The 18,355-nt window shown below is 36.9% G+C and overlaps 3 protein-coding genes and 1 long non-coding RNA gene across 4 annotated transcripts in view; 2 read left to right on the top strand and 2 right to left on the bottom strand.

Annotated features, from left to right (window-relative positions):
- LOC107750406 (NAD(P) transhydrogenase, mitochondrial-like) overlaps window positions 1–3,288 on the bottom strand; it is a 29,826-nt gene extending 26,538 nt beyond the window's left edge. The window contains exons 1-2 of the mRNA XM_016565770.1: window positions 3,194–3,288; window positions 849–1,039 (exon numbers count right to left, since the gene is read on the bottom strand). Coding sequence (XP_016421256.1) covers window positions 849–996 — 148 coding nt within the window. The 5' untranslated portion in view covers window positions 997–1,039; window positions 3,194–3,288. The remainder of the gene's footprint in view (window positions 1–848; window positions 1,040–3,193) is intronic.
- Window positions 3,289–6,922: 3,634 nt separating this feature from the next.
- On the top strand, window positions 6,923–10,256 carry LOC107750362 (coiled-coil domain-containing protein 80-like). Its single transcript, XM_016565721.1, has 7 exons — window positions 6,923–8,095; window positions 8,195–8,351; window positions 8,770–8,903; window positions 8,984–9,141; window positions 9,219–9,322; window positions 9,699–9,779; window positions 9,879–10,256. Exons 1-7 carry the CDS (start codon window positions 6,923–6,925, stop codon window positions 10,190–10,192), a joined length of 2,121 nt encoding a protein of 706 aa, XP_016421207.1. The 3' UTR covers window positions 10,193–10,256.
- Window positions 9,977–13,001, bottom strand: LOC107750368 (uncharacterized). Its single transcript, XR_001641136.1, has 3 exons — window positions 12,558–13,001; window positions 10,136–10,188; window positions 9,977–10,055 (listed from the first exon to the last, which is right to left on the bottom strand). It is a non-coding gene; the product is annotated as an uncharacterized LOC107750368 (long non-coding RNA).
- A 1,600-nt stretch (window positions 13,002–14,601) lies between these two features.
- LOC107750395 (FYN-binding protein-like) overlaps window positions 14,602–18,355 on the top strand; it is a 7,226-nt gene continuing 3,472 nt past the window's right edge. The window contains exons 1-4 of the mRNA XM_016565759.1: window positions 14,602–14,779; window positions 16,029–16,953; window positions 17,998–18,121; window positions 18,234–18,277. Of these exons, the coding sequence (XP_016421245.1) occupies window positions 14,732–14,779; window positions 16,029–16,953; window positions 17,998–18,121; window positions 18,234–18,277 (1,141 nt within the window). The 5' untranslated portion in view covers window positions 14,602–14,731. The remainder of the gene's footprint in view (window positions 14,780–16,028; window positions 16,954–17,997; window positions 18,122–18,233; window positions 18,278–18,355) is intronic.

The following is an 18,355-nucleotide window of genomic DNA, read 5'->3' as shown; positions in this document are numbered from 1 at the left end:
GTATTCCCTCAGCGACCAGCACAGATCAGCTCTAGGCATGACGAAGCGGGTATCGTCCTCTTTTGGAAGACCAAACAAAGTAGTTTTGCTTTCACAACGAAAAACACAGCGGCCTAGCGTGAGGGGAAGCCCCGGCTTAGCGTGCGCTGAGGCCGGTATAGAGTGAGCTGAGGCGGGCTGGACTCCGCTTTGTCCATGGTGAAAGCCGATCCGGCGATCCACAGCGCGAAGTTGATGTATTTCCTCAGCTACCAGCACGGATCAGCTCTAGGCATGATGAAGCGGATATCGTCCTCTTTTGGAAGGCCAAACAAAGTACTTTTTCTTTCGCAGCAAACCACACAGTGTCTCCATGACATGGCGGCGTTTTATATGGTTTAATACTACAGCGAGAATAAAAGTTACTCCTTCTTTCTTTGTGTGAACATTTGGGCGGTGTTATGCAAATCTTCCCACATAGTGTGGTAGATATGTGGGGGCGTGTTCGAACGAGCCGTTTTAGGTAGGTGTGGCTAACTCTTAACTTTTATAAAGAATATCTCTTTGGATTTGAGACTTTAGTCTTTACAACTTTACAGATCTTCTTTATGCACCAAGAGCTTGTAACACTCCAAAGAGAAAGGAAAAAATGAAATCGCATCATATGACCCCTTTAAAACAAAATTTGCTGAGCTAAAACAACTTGTTTATGCATAAGCGAACCATACTCAAGGTCTTTCAATAAATACTGGGGGGGGACACATCAAAAATGATTTAATGTCCTCAACCACCTCAAGTCGCCCGATTACTAAAACAGAATGTCTGAAACTAAATGCGTTATATAACAACTCAATATTCCAGCACGTTACCTGGACTTGCGAGGCGAGAGAGGGCTTGATGGGTCCTAAAGAACCACACACATGGTGTTTTCACCGTCCGGACACTCTTAGCACAGGCCAGCCCGGAGAACAGGGGGCTGGAACAGCTGGTGGCTACCACACGCAGAAGACTCGCCATCGGAGACACAAGGAGGAGCTGTGCAGTCGGAACGACCCTCCTCCTACATGTGAGGGAGAGAGATAGAGAGAGGGAAAAAAAAAAGTGAGCCGGCTGACCTATCCCATAATGCTCCACTCTGCCCCAGTCACTGCAGCGCAGTTGTTTACCCACCTCCAAGGTGACACACATATGCTCACAGTTGAGTTCACACAAGTGGGTGACTGTTAACTGGGCGTTAAGTCACTAAGTCCTCACATCTTCATAGAGTAAATATCAATACAATTTTTTAAAGAAATTAATACTTAAAGATACATTCAATTTAGCAAAAAGGATAGTAATGTAAAATGTGTCACAGTTTCTACAAAAAAATATCAAGCAGCATATTATGATCCAATATTGATAATAAGAAGAATTGTTTGTTAAGCCTTGGTGAGCATTTAAAAAAAGGAGAAAAAAAATTGGAAGAATTGAAAAAAAATTAAACATATATAACATATGTGAAATTTAGAAAATTGTAAAATTATTCATTATAAAACAATTATTCAAAATTAACAATTTTATTCAGATTTTGTAATTTTATTACACACAAAAAAAAAAAAAAAAACAACAACTACCAAACAACAATTGGTCTCAAACTAGCATTTTTAATAGCGTTTCAAGAAAAAAAAATAAAAAGTATATTTTGTTTCTATAGCTTTTCTTAATTATTCTTTATTATTCTCCATTATCTCTACAGTTTCTAAAGAACTTAATGGCTTTTTACAAGACTATTTGTAGTGACACGACACAGATCAATTAATCCACAGGGTGAAACAGTCAAGGTCACACTAAGGCAAACACAGAAATGTGTAGAAGTGTATTTGTTTAGGTAAGGTCTATCGCATATGAAGGTGATAAGGGTTTTTTCTGAGTGCTGAAGCTTACAGACACAGTAGCAGCTTACAGACAGGGGGGCCTTTTAGGTACTTTATTGTCTACAACACCATAAACACTGTCTGCAAGAGTCTTCTCCAGAAAATACAAAATACACGAAAATAATCATTGAGGAAACTTCTAAAAACAAATATCTCAGACAAAAATATTCTTTTTAGGGTACAAAATATTGCTAATGTGAGAACAAATATTGTTTTGCAGCTTTTGATCAATTTAAATTCATTTTAAAGAATCATATTTTTTATAATTTTGAATAACATTATTCTATTACAATTTTCTAAACATCATAAAGACACTGACATGATGACGTGATTTTAATTTTTAAATACTTATGTGGTCAAGACCTCTCAGGTAGGAAGTCTCACAATTTTAAGTGGTGATACAAACATGAAGCATTTAAAATGAGCTGCTACATTTTATGATAGCCAAATACTTTTTCAAACATATCTATCAGGTCTCACAACAAAATGTGTAAAAGGGGCACCCAAAGTCTTGTGTATTCATGGAATGTGCCAGTAAGACTCAAGTTTCCACTTATACACCAGTAGACACCTGTATAATTTTCCCTTTTTTTAGAGAAGCATCCCACACATGAAAGCACTGCAGTGGTTATGCATGTATGAGGGCGTGGGAAACAATCAAATCACCGACTTAATTAAACGTGTGCAGACAGACTATTGGATTATGGTGCCAACTAGAATTTAATTCTAGCACCAGAAAAGTGACAAGTCAGATGTGGGGCAACGTAACTTACATTAACTTTAATCTATAAACTACAAGGTTTAGAAAATCACATTATTCAACATATGCGATGAGGAGGGATTAGGATCAAAAATAACGATGCTCGCCCTTGTGCCAAGAGTTAGTTATTGGGCAATGCAAAAGTCATTCATTCAAACAGCTCAATGGCATACATCACGCAGAATTTCCGCATATATTTATAAACGCATTAGCATATTTACATTCATATAATGCAGCTCAAGCACACCAGTCCTATCAATTCAAATCTGTTATACATCGCTACATCAAATGCATGCGTTTGCATGGCATATTTTCGGAAGAGCATTGTGGCTTCAGGATCGGTGAGCCGGCAGAAGGCGGGCACAAGCGCTCATTTCCCCTTCAATCCTTTTCGTAATACACTAGCTTGTTAGCTAAGCACAAACAACTACTGCAGGCTGTCGTTTGCATTTAGAGATCAAAGCAATGCATGCCCTAATGCATTTCCTGCGATCAAATGATAAGGTGGCGGAGATCGATAATGAGGAATTGAAATTCTCACCGAGCCGAGAATCAATGAGCGACCTCTGAATGCGGGGACACCCAGCTTACAGCCGCCACCCGGAAGCGCTCGCGCTCACCTCTATCTGCGCCGCTTCTGTGGTTTCATTCGGCCGTCAATCAACGCATGTAAATCAGTCATGTGCTATGGGCGTTTGTTAACGAGATTTAACTGACATTCGTTTCTCTTTTGAATAACATAACTAGGCACAGTTTAGGGATAAATAAAATATTTCGAAAACAACATTTAATTAAAAGACAAACAAAAAGTTGGTCGATGTGATGTCAAATTGTGTTGCTTTTGGTTTGTGGGAGATTAAAAACTGGGATTACACTTTTTTGTAATGGCAGTTGTAAAATTGTACCATGGTAACTAACGTTACCAATCTACCATGGTTACCCAGTTATTGTTTGCACCGTAAATCATAATAAATTAAAATGTTATTTCATTCAAACGTGTTTGAACGAGACAAGCGCGTTCATTCATTCATTTATTTACATTTATTTACAACCCTGGTAACCAGTTTTATTGTAGTAATTACTGCAGCAAGTGGTATTTTTAAACTTTTTTTTTAAATTTCTTTTAACATAACTCTGAATACAATAAATAAATAAATAACAAAGAACTGATTAGAGTCACCAGAGGCATCCCATACCGTTCTAACATCCTTCTTATACAGTTATTTTCATGATAGGGGTTACTTCCTGTGTATTAACCATTTCGACCAATTCTTATAAAATGTATCCATACTTAGTCTTAGAGAAAAGGTCATTTTCTCCATATCCTTTACCATCTCTATCCACTCTTCTCTTGTTGGTGGATTCTCATCCAGCCATGCATTTCTTTGTTATTGCTTTTTTATTAGCAACCAATAACAAACTAAAAAGATTGTCTTGACCTTTAAAATCAGTTGGTATGTTACTGAGCAATTTTTTCAATATAAAAGAGTCTGTTAACAATTTAGATACTTTTATTAAGAAATCACACAAAGAACCATTGAAATGCATAGTTTGTTAACATGGAATTAATTACAATATGTGTTCATTTAACTGTTTTATTACAGTATGGTGAATATAAAATTGTTAAACAACATTAAAACATTTCAAACATATTTAAACAAGCACTTCAATACATTCCTCTTAGAAAAACTCGTTATAAAAGCATTTATCAAATATTATAAGACTCATATCCATTAAGCACTGTCAAATAGAACATTGCCTGCAAGTTCACAGCCTGTAAATTACCAACAAGTTCTTAACTTGTTCTCATGTACACCAACATGTTCTTACAAACAGAAATATACTTATAATCAACTTGAACATATGTTCAAAACATATAAATAACCATCACACATAGTACATGCATTGATCTAATGCGTTCTGCTCACCTTAAAACAATTCTTTCAATCAAAAACCTGGTCAAAAGACAGAGAGACAAAATCTCAATAATAGTTGGCACAGATCGAGAGGAAGGGCAAAAGATGAACTATTTAACAATTAAATGATTACAGTTTTAATTAGTGAGAAATATAGCAAGAGTCCCAGTTGTGCTTTATTAAAAATATTTTTTTATATAAATACATATTCTGTTTATTTTGTTTTTATTTATTTATTTTTGTTAAGTTAATTGGAAAGCAGTAATATTTAACCAAAATCTTTGATAGATTTATGTGATGCCAACTTTTTGGACGTAGAGATTCACATGTCCAGCAGAGGGAGGTAGTAGACAAGGACAATACTTAAAACACTCAATGCAACTCGCATAAAAAAAAAATGTAACAAATTTTGAGAAAGGAGACCCAGATGACTAGGTTCTTGATTTACTGCTGCAGTGTGCACTGCGCAATTACAGTTCTACATCCAGTCTGTTTACAGGCTACATTCAGGCTATATAAAGTCCCAAAACCACACAATTTTTGACCTGATGAACTTTCAGCCTGACATTATTTTTTGGTTTGGTCTCGAACAATGTACTCTAACTGGTTAGTTAGTGGAACTCAAGGTAGTTAACAGCAGAGCAATAAAAATGATAAACACTTGGTCAGTAACAATAAATTAAAACAATTCAACAAGTAACAGTGATTTAAACAATCTTGGACGTAGAGATTCACATGTCCAGCAGAGGGAGGTAGTAGACAAGGACAATACTTAAAACACTCAATGCAACTCGCATAAAAAAAAAATGTAACACATTTTGAGAAAGGAGACCCAGATGACTAGGTTCTTGATTTACTGCTGCAGTGTGCACTGCGCAATTACAGTTCTACATCCAGTCTGTTTACAGGCTACATTCAGGCTATATAAAGTCCCCAAACCACACAATTTTTTGACCTGATGAACTTTCAGCCTGACATTATTTTTTGGTTTAGTAACCTCTCGAACAATGTACTCTAACTGGTTAGTTAGTGGAACTCAAGGTAGTTAACAGCAGAGCAATAAAAATGATAAACACTTGGTCAGTAACAATAAATTAAAACAATTCAACAAGTAACAGTGATTTAAACAATCTTAAAATGTACATGTAAGTTTAAAAAAAAAATTATACTAAATAAACTTTTGCATTGAATACACCATTTCTATATGTTCACTGGCTGGTGCTGTTTCAAGTTTCCCCTTTGTCTCTCATATGTTCCTGTTCAACTAAATCCATCTGTGGAATGTTTGTGTACCATGACTGTAAACTATTAACTCCAACCCAGATTGATACGGCCACTTTTTGCAATTCTTCTCACACCTGGAAAAAAGTTTAAGCTTTGCACTATATATGACAAATAAAAATCCAATGCATTAATTAAAAGAATGCTTTTCCACCTTATTTATAGTTCTCTTGTATTATACTGTATATGTTTCAATGTACATTTAGATGTTAATGTAAAAGGGCCGTTTAACATGTTTTATTTTATGTTTGGATCACATATAATATCTTATTTTTCAGTCAGCCTGCGCATTAATAACTTTGCTATCTACAGTTTCTATCTAAAAATGTAAGCTTTACACTTTCAACCTTTTCTTTCACGTCCTAGCTGATAATATCATGGGTGATGGACTTGCATTTCTTTAAGCAAATGTGTTTCTTACTAATTTCAGTGTATTAATAAGAAATACATTTTACAGTGTCAAAGCACGTCTAAAAAATGATTTGTTTATTTGACATGTTTATTTAGTTTGATATAAAAACAAGTTTAGATTTGCATGTAAGTTAGCCTCACAACAAGAAATACAGTAAGATTTTTGGAGTTCTGGTCCTAATCATCATAGTTTTCATGTCTGTTTTGCAGATGCATCGAGAGTGAGCCGAGCCAACAAAGACTGGTTTGCCTTTGTGAATTAATGTAAAAATGTATGTTACTCTTATTCAAACTGCAATATCGACCTTCAGTACACACACTAAAACTGTCAAGATATAATCTGCAATAATATTGTCCACTAAAGCAATAGCCAAAATAAATTTAATGTTGACATATAAGATCAAGTCACACTGAAGTTGTGAAGGGGTTGGGTTCCATCCTGCCATTTCATTCTTCTCCTACAACAGCTCTTCCTCCATGCAGACACAAAGTTATGAGGCGGAAGAAGCTCCTCTGCATGCCACACAGCTCAACATTGCTTTGAAGTTTAGAAATTCCAAGAGTTTCCAGTAACAAGGTCAAACTCTAATGTGAACCAGAAGCTGCTATTTCTCTCTCTGCCTCCTCACTCTGTTGGTTAGTGGAGAGTGTGAAGTCTCGATATGCCTCGTCTGTGGATCTTCCTGCTTCTGTTGGCACACTTGATCAACAGCCCGGTGCTTTCTGCAAAAGGAGGCAAGAAAAAACATCAAGGGAAGAATCAAAGTGGCCCTGCAACTCCCAAGGAGGACATTGGGTCAGATGGGGCTCCCGAGAGTCCATCAGAATCTGACTTCTTGGCTGATTTTGCCGGGAAACACCGCCTGTGGGTGATCACCGCACCATCGCACAGTGACAACTATCTGCGTATGATGGAGAAGCAGATCCAGGAGTCTGAAGGACTGAACTGTCGCTTGGCAGAGAGAGACACGCTCATCGTCACTATTATTCAGAATGCCATGATGGAAGGCAAAATCCAACGTACAACCTTGCAAGGAGAAGCCACTGTGGAGGCCATGGACTCTGAAATGGTAAGCAAACTTCTCCATTACCTTGAGCTGGAGGACCATACCTTCTCCATGCTGATTCTGAAGAAGAACATGAGGGTTAGTGAGAGATTTCCTTACCCGGTTCGTATTGAGGCCATTCTTGAGGTCATCGATCAGTTGCCTGTGCGAAAGTTGGAGAAGGTCGCAAGAAAGGGGTTACCAGTAAAATGCAAGATCACAAAGAAGAGGATAGTGGTGAAGAAACAGGGTTCCAGCAAGCGTAGGACCTTCAGCCCACAGAGGCGTGCAAATTCCACGTCCATCTTCCTCACACAGAAGATATGTCTAGACAAAAAGGCAACACTGAGAAACAAAGTACAAGATATTTTGAGCGGACGTTCACGATTTGTCATCCGTAAAACGACAGGTAGCTCACGCGACGGCAAACCATCAGCTAAAGCAGGTTCAAAATCTGGATCTAGTGGAAATGAGAGACTGAAGCACGACGACCAGAAGAAAACTCCATATAGTGACAGACACCCAGAGCCGGTAACAGAAGTGAAAAAAGCTTCGGAAGCAGATAAAACACATGCTAGTGCAAAATCTAATTTTGACACCCTCAATGAGGAGTTCGAAGGAGAACAAACCGTTGACCATTCAAGCTCCAAAAAGAAAGGCAAAGGAAATGATGGCAAGAAGAAAGAGGGCAAAGGAGGGAGGAGGAAGTCACAACGAGAAGCAGATGATAAGGAAAAGGCAGCTCTCAAAGACTTCATGCAAAACCTCAAAGGGAGAAGAAGACTCCTTGTAAGTTTTTGATTGTTAAGAAGATCCAAAGCCTATTTGCAGTTCTCCTTGGAAGACTGTATCTGATTATTATGGTTTATTTTTTATTTTTTGGCATAGGTGATTTCATCCCCAAGTGATGTCTCAAGTCACTATATCAAACAGAGAGATGATAATGAGCTACTTAGCTGTGACTTTTCTCAAAGAAAGGTCTCAGTGCTGTCCATCATGGGTTCAGAACGTAATCCTACGCTACACATTCAACACTACCAACAAGGTAATTCAAATGTATAAACACCTGTTTGCACATTTTACAGTAAACAACTTGTGACAAATATTTATGAAGCTTATTAGGACTGGGTGTGAATACAGAGTTCCCTCAAAAGAGTCATTTGTTCATGAATTTAACCACACTTGCTGCATTGTATGTTATTGATTCACTTAAAAGAACCAGCTCAAAAGAGTCATTTGTTTGTTAACTGAACCAGACTTTTGGCTAGTTTTTGATTCACTAAAAAGATCCAGCTCATGTCATTTGTTCGTGATTGGGTCATATTTGTTTAGCTGTGCACTCGATATTCAGATTGTTAAAATGAAGAACACTTTTTTACCCAGCTCTAAAGCTTATGTATTCGTGCTGCACTTATTGCGATGCACAATTAAAATCAAAATGCATGATGCTCTTTTTGAAACAGGTTCAGAGTCTCTACAAGCATCCCTGCCAGAAAAGTTCAGAAACCCAGAGTTAATCAGCGAGATCCGCAGAGAATATGGGCTGGACTCCAAAAACTTCTCAATGGTGTTGACTGACTATGACCTGAGGCCTAACGTAAGAACACTTCATTTTCTCCTAATTCACAATGACTTTGAAAGACTACCAAGTCAAAGGCATACATCTTGTGGTTTTAGCTTAACAGGGTTCTCAACAAGCCAACAGCTCCTTCTGATTTACTGGATTACATTGACAGCTTTCCATCACGTCAGTCTGAGAAGGAAGAGGAGAGAAAAGCTCCATTACCCTGCTCTAAAGCCGAAACGAACAATCAAGAGGAGAACTCGCTTTTGAGGTAAACACCATGAGTTTCCCAACACTTTAAACTATGATTACTAATCATTCCAATTGTTCTGATGTGTGAATTTTCAGGTTTATGTCTAAACGAAGACTTCTGATCATCTCAGCACCCACTGTAGATGACTACTCATTCCATCAGCAGCTTCAGGCGCTCAATGGACAGGAGTGTCAACTGGGTACTGTATGCATCATGTTCTCTGAGCTTTTGTGGATATTTCTTCAAAAAATGAACAGTGATACACTCTTAAAAATAAAAGGTCTTTATTGGAATCAATGGTTTCTTGAAGAACCTTTAACATCCGCAGAACCTTTCCATTGCAAGAAACATTCTTTATAGTGGAAAAAGGTTCTTTAGATTATTAAAATGTTTTTCACGCTAAGAAAAAAAAAAAGTTCCTTAAAAGAACTGTCCACTGAAAAGTTCTTTTGGGAACTCAAAATGGTTCTTCAATGGCATCACTGCGAAACCCCCTTTTTGGAACCTTTATTTTTAAGAGAGTAAATTCATTATACGTTTGGTAACCAAACTAAAAATTGAATCGACATGTACAGGTATTCGTCATTTTGCCTTGTTGAAGATTGTGGGTACTGGATCGACAGCTTCAGGAACAGTGGAGTTTTTTCCATTGAATGGTGAAATCATAAGCTCTTCCTCATTTCTTGCAAGTAAAACATAAAGCTTCAACATCACATATTATAGAATGGTTATGGAATATTTATCATAACCTACAGGAAAAAGTCAACCTGAGAAGGAGACGCTCTCGCAGGATGTGGTGGAGAGTCTCAGAAATCAGTTGAAGATAAACCGGGACTACTTCAGCATGCTGGTGGTGGGTAAGGACGGATACGTAAAGGCCTGGTTCCCATCTCCAATGTGGTCCCTGGGAAGCATCTATGACCTTGTGGATTCTATGGAATTGCGTCAACAGGAACAGAAATTACAGCAAACTCTTGGAATTCACTGTCCAGATGAGAATACCGGTACTTACCATGGTTACACAGAAGAGACAGAGGATGGGTACTTGTACCACAGATCTGAGGACTAATAGTCATCCAAAAAAAGACATTAGACATGCATAAAATGAACATGACATGCATTTGGACATTTGTCATCCCCATATCATGTGATGCTAAACTTTACCTCTAATAAATAGATATTGTATGAAATTCATACAGCTAGCTTATTGTTGCTGTGCCCTGTAAAAGTTCACTTTCACTTGGTTGTACATGCTACTATATGCTTAAATATAGCTAAAAGATAATGTGTGCAATTCTTGTTTTTCAAAGCTGTTGACATTAAAGGCTATTTTTCTAAGCTGTAGAAAATGTCTGAGTGTCTTCACTGTCTTTATAAGTAATGAGTTACACTACTGTTCAAAAGTTTGGGGTTGGTAAGATTTTTTTATGTTTTTGCCAAGAAGTTTCTTATTAACCAAGGCTATATTAGTTTGATAAAAAAAATGGTAAAACCAGTAATATTGTAAAATATTATTACAATTTAAAATATTTTTTTATATATATATTTTAAAATGTAATTTATTCCTGTGTTAGAAAAGCTGGGATTTTTAAGCAGCGATTTTTAATTAATTTTTAACGTTTTTAGAATTACCTTCAAATTTCATTCTAGTATGCTGATTTGGTGCTCAAAAAACATTTTTTATTATGGTGAAATGTTGAAAACATTTGTGCTGCTTAATATTTTTGTGTAAACCATGATACATTTTTTTTCAGGATTCTTTGATGAATAGAAAGAACAGCATTTATTTGAAATAGAAATCTTTTATAACATTGCAATCAATGTCTTTGTCACTTTTAATGAATTTAATAACAAAATAATTAATTTCTTTAAAGACAATTTTTACTGACCTCATATTTTTGAAACTTTATATATATATATATATATATATATTTTTTTTTTTCTTTAAATGTGAATATAACTTGTCAACAATGAGTGTCAAGCTAATTAAGAAAAATTTTTGAAATGCTTCAATGTTTTCATATGTGTTCTTATAGTATTTTTCTTATAGTATCATGCTGAGCAGGGAAGCATGTGAGTATAGAAAGAGCAATTGTGCAGTACGGAATAGGCAAATAGATTTGATGAGGAGAGAGATAGGGCTTCCTGTGATGACCGTGCAGCGGTCAGATAGGGGAAGTAGACAGGAGTGGGCAGGCATTAACAGTCACAAATAAACTGAAGCGAACAGAAACACATTCATTAGTCCGGTTGTGAGCTACCAGTCCATGTGAACATCTGGGAGAGGATATTTTTTGGCTCCACCACCATGGTGAGTGCTCTTTCTGGTTTCATCCTTGAATTGTCACATAGTATTGACCGGTGTCTAACTTTATGGCAGTTTTTAGAGATATTGGTTCAGAGAAATTTATGCTATGAAATCAGATGGTTAACTTGTGAAGGTGCAGGCGTTTTTCTGCATAAACTGTCTTTCCTAGCACACTATGTTAATCTTTTCCTGTTCGTCTACTTATTAACTCATGTTATTAACTCATGTTAATAAGAGTTAGGGTGCTTTTACCCTAAAATATTTCTATTGGTCATGTATGTGCTCGTAATTTCCATTATCATAGGGTTTGTTTGGTGGATTGATAAGTAAAAGATACACAGAAAATAACATGCTATGAAATTAAATGCTGCGTTTGTTACAAAATTTCACTTTTCAAACACAATTCACATTTTAAAAATACTTAAAGATCATCTGGGGAACGTTTAGGGGATTTTCTCATGCGTTTTTGCAAAATTAGATTGTGTAAAAAAAGATTGTGTAATGTTTGGCCAGTTTTTGCTTCACCGACACAACTCGGTTCCTCTTCATCTGAAAACGCACTTAAGTTTCTCTTGAATTCTTCTGCCATCTGGTTTCATTGGCTAGATGCACCTTACCTTCAATTAATCGCTCTTTTTAACCATAGCTAGAATGTGTCACAGACCGGTTTAATTTTATATCTGGTTTTGCTCTTTGTGGTCACAGCAAACCATTCAGATTCAGCTCCATAATACCACATCAACAAAGTGAAACTAGGACACCTGTTTCAGATTGCATCAGTCACAATGTGGGATCTCCCAAATCACCTTCTCATGGTCATCTAAGGTTCTCCATAACCATCTGAGAAACACACACTGACCATCCATTGGCTCTTTGTTAAGCACGTGTTAACACATACCAGGGCTCATATTCAAAACACACATTACACAAATCATCTATCCAAAGAACGGAACTATGGACTTTTTGTGAGGCTGCTTTGCATGTCGGGAGCCTTGAACAGTACAGCTGTTGTTAGTAACGGCCATAAATACAAAATAAAAAATGGATTCCGTATTTATCTCGGTAGATATTAGAGCTCATTTACAAACACAACACTTATTTTGACAATTAATTGAATTACATTCACCTCTGACTCTGGGTCTTCACTTCATTTGAGCTCAGCTGATTTTTCCATGTCAGTTGTACTGAACCTGATGCCATGTCTGAGATTACACAGACATGCTCTTTGTGTGATCTCACTGCATTAGATAACAAACGATCAATCCAAGTGGCATCTGCAAACACAATGACGTCAATGAAGGTTTTGGTGCAAATTCACACAGCTGTAGTTCATCACATCAACTATGGACATGTTCAACTAACGTTTGCAACTAGAAAGTCTAGCAGTCACGGTCACATTATAATTGAACCATGCAAAATAACTTCAGATCCCGCAACAGAGTCTGAAATTAACCAAAAAATGATCGATTTTGGGCCTATCTTCTCCCCAGCATGGGACACTGGGGTTAAACAATTAATCCGAACGACCATAATAAATAAATAAATAAATCCTAACTACTCTACAATGAATATGGGCAATATGATAAACACAATAGTACAATTATAAAATAAATAACATTATAAGCAATAATAAAAAATAAAATAAATTGTAAATAACAAATAATAATTTACAATGTTAAAATATACAAACTACTTAATTCTCTCACAAAACTACAAACCCTGAGCTTTCAAGTTTAAATTATTTTATTGAGCTAAGGTGTCAATCTGTCACAATATGAATTTTCAGGTCAAAGTAAAAAAAAACATGAACAAAACGACATGGAGCAAAATCTATTGTCACCACACTTTTTTGTCTTCATTTTGAACAGTCTATTGTCTTACCTATTGTCTAACAAACTTAAATAAGATGCAACCTTAACTTGATTAACTGTAAATTATCTTACCATAGATGGCGAAAAAATTGTAAAGTGTTAATCATCACATTTTACTGTAAAATACAGTCCAATGTATGGTTTTACGGTAATTCTCAGAAGTAATAACTTATCACATATGATTATTTTCTTGAAATAGATTTGTTTCCTATTTTTGTTATCAGTAATGTACACTGGGATGTTTTTTTGTTACATTTTCAGTTATTTAGTTAAGGTTTATTGCATTACATTAGTGTCATATGAGTTAGCCTGCATGGTGTTTTGTCTTTGTGTTTATGGCTGGCCATGACAGGCAACTTACGATGAAATCTGATTCGTAATGGTTTTCCATTATACCACCTGCACTATGGTGGTTATCAGTACATTTTAAGGTGAAAATCAGATTTTGATAGTTAAGTAGATTGGTAATATTAACATTGTATGACTTAATGAAATATATACAGTTATAAGTTGTAAAATACAAAGGCATCCTGTTTTTTTACAAAGAATTTCTGGCCACCACAGCTGTTTTTTACCGTAAATTTAACAGGATATTTTATACAGCAATGCAAAGACATACATTTATACATTTGGAAAAAAAAGTGTTGCCTATACTGTATATCCATATACTAAAGTGCTATATGGGGTTTAAAATGACTTAAATTAACTTGCGAGAAATGTCTACAGTGCTGTTGTTTGTCAAGAGCATAGTGATATTGTAATTGATTGATCAATGTTAGTTCCTGTGTCTAACAGTTTCTCTTTTTGCTCAGTGAGTCAACAGCACAGTGTGTACCTCTGGGTCAGTCACATTAGAAGCTAGTCCAGAGCTTATCAGCGCTTCCTGGTGAGAGGTCTGTCCTGATACAAACGCTTGTTACTAAGGGTGCACCACACACGTCGCCCAGAGTCTCACATGTATGGCTTTGTATTGCTAGACATGTTAACACTGGTCCAAAGGATCGTGTTTCTGTGAAAACAAAGACATGTAGCTCTGAGGTATCTGGGTAAAAAAGCTTGGTTACACATCAGGAACATACTGCAGACACATAAATGACGTTTTTTTTTTTTTTTTCCAGAAAGAGATTTGCATCCAATTGCGTGACATTTGAATGACGACCAATTGAAAAACTGGTCTTAATAGCTATTTTGTGGTTATAAAATAACGTTTCATTTCACTGCATCCTGCATTTCATTGTGCCGTTTATACATCTAGCACAACTTATATATACAGTGTTAGAAAAAAGTATTTTCAATACAAATCTTTTGTAGATATGAGTACTATAGTAGTGAGTGTACTGACTTCCTGCTAGTTTGGTATGATGTCCTCAGTTCCTGTGTGATCACAAACAGTCCTCATGTTCAGTGCAGTTGACTACAAAGAGCTGTGATGGAGAAATCAAGTATGCTAAGTTGTAGTGAAGACCCAGAATCAGAGGTAAAAGATATTTTATAAACATCTCTAACATGCAATGTGACTTAAATGTCAAATATCGCTGCTGTTTACATGTTTTATTCGATTTATTAGACAGACAGTTCAGGTGGCTTATTTAAAGTAATGAGCATAAATCTGATAAATCTTTGTACAGAATTAACTGACAGTTCAATATAACAAAAGGCAGATATTTGACATTATACAAATACACTTGACACAACCTTAACCCTAATTCAAAAATCTAAATAGAATACACATTCAATAAGACAAACATTAAAAGTACACTCTTAAAAATAAAGGTGCTTCACGATGCCATAGAAGAACCTTTTTGTCTAAATGGTTCCATAAAGAACCTTTAACATCTGAAGAACCTTTCTGTTTCACAAAAGGTTCTTTGTGGTGAAAAAAGGTTCTTCAGATTACAAAAAGGTAAGAAAGAGATGGTTCTTTAAAGAACCTTTGACTGAATGGTTCTTCGTGGAACCAAAAATGGTTCTTCTATGGCATCGCTGTGAAGAACCTTTTGAAGCACCTTTATTTTTAAGAGTGTATGTACGCTTGAGTTTTAGTATTTTATACTGCTTTGATGTCAAGTTTGTAGTATTTATTCCTAGTATTATTCATATTGTATATACAGTAAATATATATTTTTTAAAGTGGAAAGATTATGTTGTATTGTTTTTTTTTTTAGTTTGTACATAATTTGCTTTAAATTGCCATGTATCCACGTATCTGCATGCCAAATTAACTCTTACCGTAAGCCTTCATTGTAGTCATGCAGTCTGTCTTGGTTATGAGCTGTTGAGGCCTATGGGAAGGAAAGCTCTGAAAGAGATTTACCAAACAGCGTTACCCAACCGAACCATGCAACTGCAATTGAGCGACACACAAACCACGAAAACTGCATGACCAAATATAATCCCCAGCGTCGGCCCCTAACGCTCATGGAGGTGCACTTTCATCTGTTTTCTTTGTCATTTTTTGCTCTCAAAACAATACTTTTTTATGGCGCCATGGTCATTATTTTTGAACCCAAGGGAATGAACTGAAAAAATGCTGAATGTAATGTAAATCGCTTTGGATAAAATTGTCATAACATACATACATTTAATTGTAATAAAAGCTATGAAGTATACTAATCACACACAGATAAAAGCTAAAACAGAATGACGAGTACACAAATACAGATGTAAACACTCTGCCCAGGTTTGTCTTCATTCCTCAAACTTTGACTTGCAATCTTGGCTTGCAGGACAACAAGTCCGACGTAAAAGCAATCATGGCTCGTTTCCAAGCAGGAAGTGTATCTACGGAAGGGACTCCAGGTGTTCGTCCAAAACCACCTGTCCAGCCCACCTTGTCTTCAGGCCCAGCGGTGCCTGCTAAGAAGCCTGTTCTTGAAACTAGCCTATCCAGTGGAGTTACTACTACCTCAACCGCCCCTAAACCTAAGAACACAGTCAACACAGCTAGAAGCGCTCCAGACATGCACGAACCTCTGAAGTTAAAGGCTTTTGGGACAAGGTTTGAAAACACACAAGAGAACAACAAAGTCAACTTTAAAGTTCCTGTTAAACCCAAACCACCAGACTCGTCCCAGGACCATGAGACTCCAAAGGTCCCATTCCCAAAGGCACCACTACAGAAGCCTCCTTCAAGCATCATGGCGAATGATTCAAAGCCAATGGCTCCTACGACAAAACCATCCTGGATCAAAGACACCCAGAAAGCTGAAGACAACAGCACTACCTACACCCTACACCCTACACCCACTCCTCCAAAAAAGCCATTGGCACCCAAACCAAAAAGCAACATGGCTATGCTACGCCAACAGCCGGAGGAAAGCAGCAACATGGAGTCTCCTGCAAAGCCTTCCTCAGTATCTAATGTGAAACCATCAAGTTTCCGTGTTAAAAATAGCTTCAACAAACCAGAGGAAGGTGCTAAAGTACCAAGTGCTAATGAGTCAGTCTCAAAGCTCGTAGTGCCTAATAAACCCAACTTCCCAAGAAAATCATCCGGACCTCGTGTACAGACAGCCAACGACGATCCTTCGGCACCCAAGAAGAAACCTCTACCCAATAGCTATGCTCTGGGCAGCGCTCCTGCCAAACCCAACAGACCGCCCAAAGTCAACCTTGAGAAGTTCAAGAAGGGCTTAGAGGTTACAACAGACAGTGAGTACTGATTTTCTAGCTCAAAATGCGCAAGCTTTCTGTATGGCAGCATCTGAGGTAACAAAACAATAGGCAGTAAGCACTTCATCAGTCATATCAAACCCACAAAGACTTTGTGAGCCACTGCTCATATGCAAGCACAGTAGAGTAGACTTTGGGCCAAAGTGGTTTCCGTGGTTTTACTTGTGACTGATCTGTGTTCCTCTGAGACCGTTTGCAACCATGTGCAAAATAATAAGCACTATAAAGCCATAAAGATGAGAAACTGTGAGCAGACACATATCTTAGTCAGTAATTTATGTCCAACTGAGGAACATCACATGACTGTATTGAAAGGTTAGATACTGTTGATTTATGCACTTCGACACAGTGCAACATACGTGTCTTTGATCTTTATTGTGTATCTTAGTTAACACACAATACACTATTACAGCATGTGAATCGGCATCAGATGCACCATCGTGAAACAAACATTCAGGTGCATCTGGTATTCAATAGCAATAACAACATATTGGAAATTCAAGATTTCCTGCATGCGCTGAGCTAACTTCCTCGTTTTGAGTTTCTCTTTTCACTTGAGAGCTGAAGTCAGTGAAAAAACAGGGAAGCTCATTTAAAATGGGAACAGTGTTAGAGATAGCTTTCATCTTTAAAATGTGAAAAATCTGTGAGATCCTGTATAGGACCAGGTTTTGCTTAGCACCATGTGAAAACTTCTAATGATTTAACTATGGTTAAAAACTTCATAATTCTCTGTAGAGGGTTCAGTGTTCAATTTCTTTTTTCTTTTGAAAAACATTTAAACTTTTGTTCACCCCAAAATAAAACTTCATATGTCATGTTGATACAAACCTGCATGACTTTCTTTCTTCTGTGGAACACCAAAGTAGATATTCTGAAGAGTGTTTTTGTCCATACAATGTTCTTTTGAGTTCAGTAAGACTAAAAAAGTCATACAGGTATGAAAAGACATGAGGGTGAGTAAATGATGACAGAATTGACATTTTGAGTGAACTGGTCATGACGTTAACTATGTTCTTGCAGGTCCTGGACCAAAGAATGTAACTCCCCCTCCCCCACCTGCCTCTCACCCCAGTAGTCAGGCACCTCCACCACTGCCCTCTCAATCCTTACGTCCCAACCTGCCCCCACGACCTCCAGGACCTATGTGAGTAACACAGAAATGCTTCGCTTAGCACTGTGACCGAATGATTCAGGTTATGACAATTTCTTTAACATCCGAATTTGGTGAAAATTCACAACTTTATATCTGTCTGCAGAATTCAAGATGAAAATTATGACGATGTGGATAGCTTGAGAGCGGGTAAGACCTACCCTTACATTATTGAATGGGAGTCATTTTAAAGCCAACACCTGATAATTATTTAAGTTATATATATAT

Source organism: Sinocyclocheilus rhinocerous, unplaced genomic scaffold, assembly GCF_001515625.1.
Source record: "Sinocyclocheilus rhinocerous isolate Xijiao unplaced genomic scaffold, SAMN03320098_v1.1 scaffold882, whole genome shotgun sequence".
NCBI classification, from domain to species: domain Eukaryota; kingdom Metazoa; phylum Chordata; class Actinopteri; order Cypriniformes; family Cyprinidae; genus Sinocyclocheilus; species Sinocyclocheilus rhinocerous.
Note: the sequence above shows the minus strand (reverse complement) of the source record. Positions and strands in the feature narration are given on the sequence as shown.

Coding starts and splice junctions, on each gene's coding strand:
- LOC107750362 (XM_016565721.1), top strand. CDS start 6,923: ATGCCTCGTCTGTGGATCTTCCTGCTTCTGTTGGCACACTTGATCAAC. Junction 9,323..9,698: donor TGGACAGGAGTGTCAACTGG/GTACTGTATGCA, acceptor CGACATGTACAG/GTATTCGTCATTTTGCCTTG. Junction 9,780..9,878: donor GGAGTTTTTTCCATTGAATG/GTGAAATCATAA, acceptor CATAACCTACAG/GAAAAAGTCAACCTGAGAAG.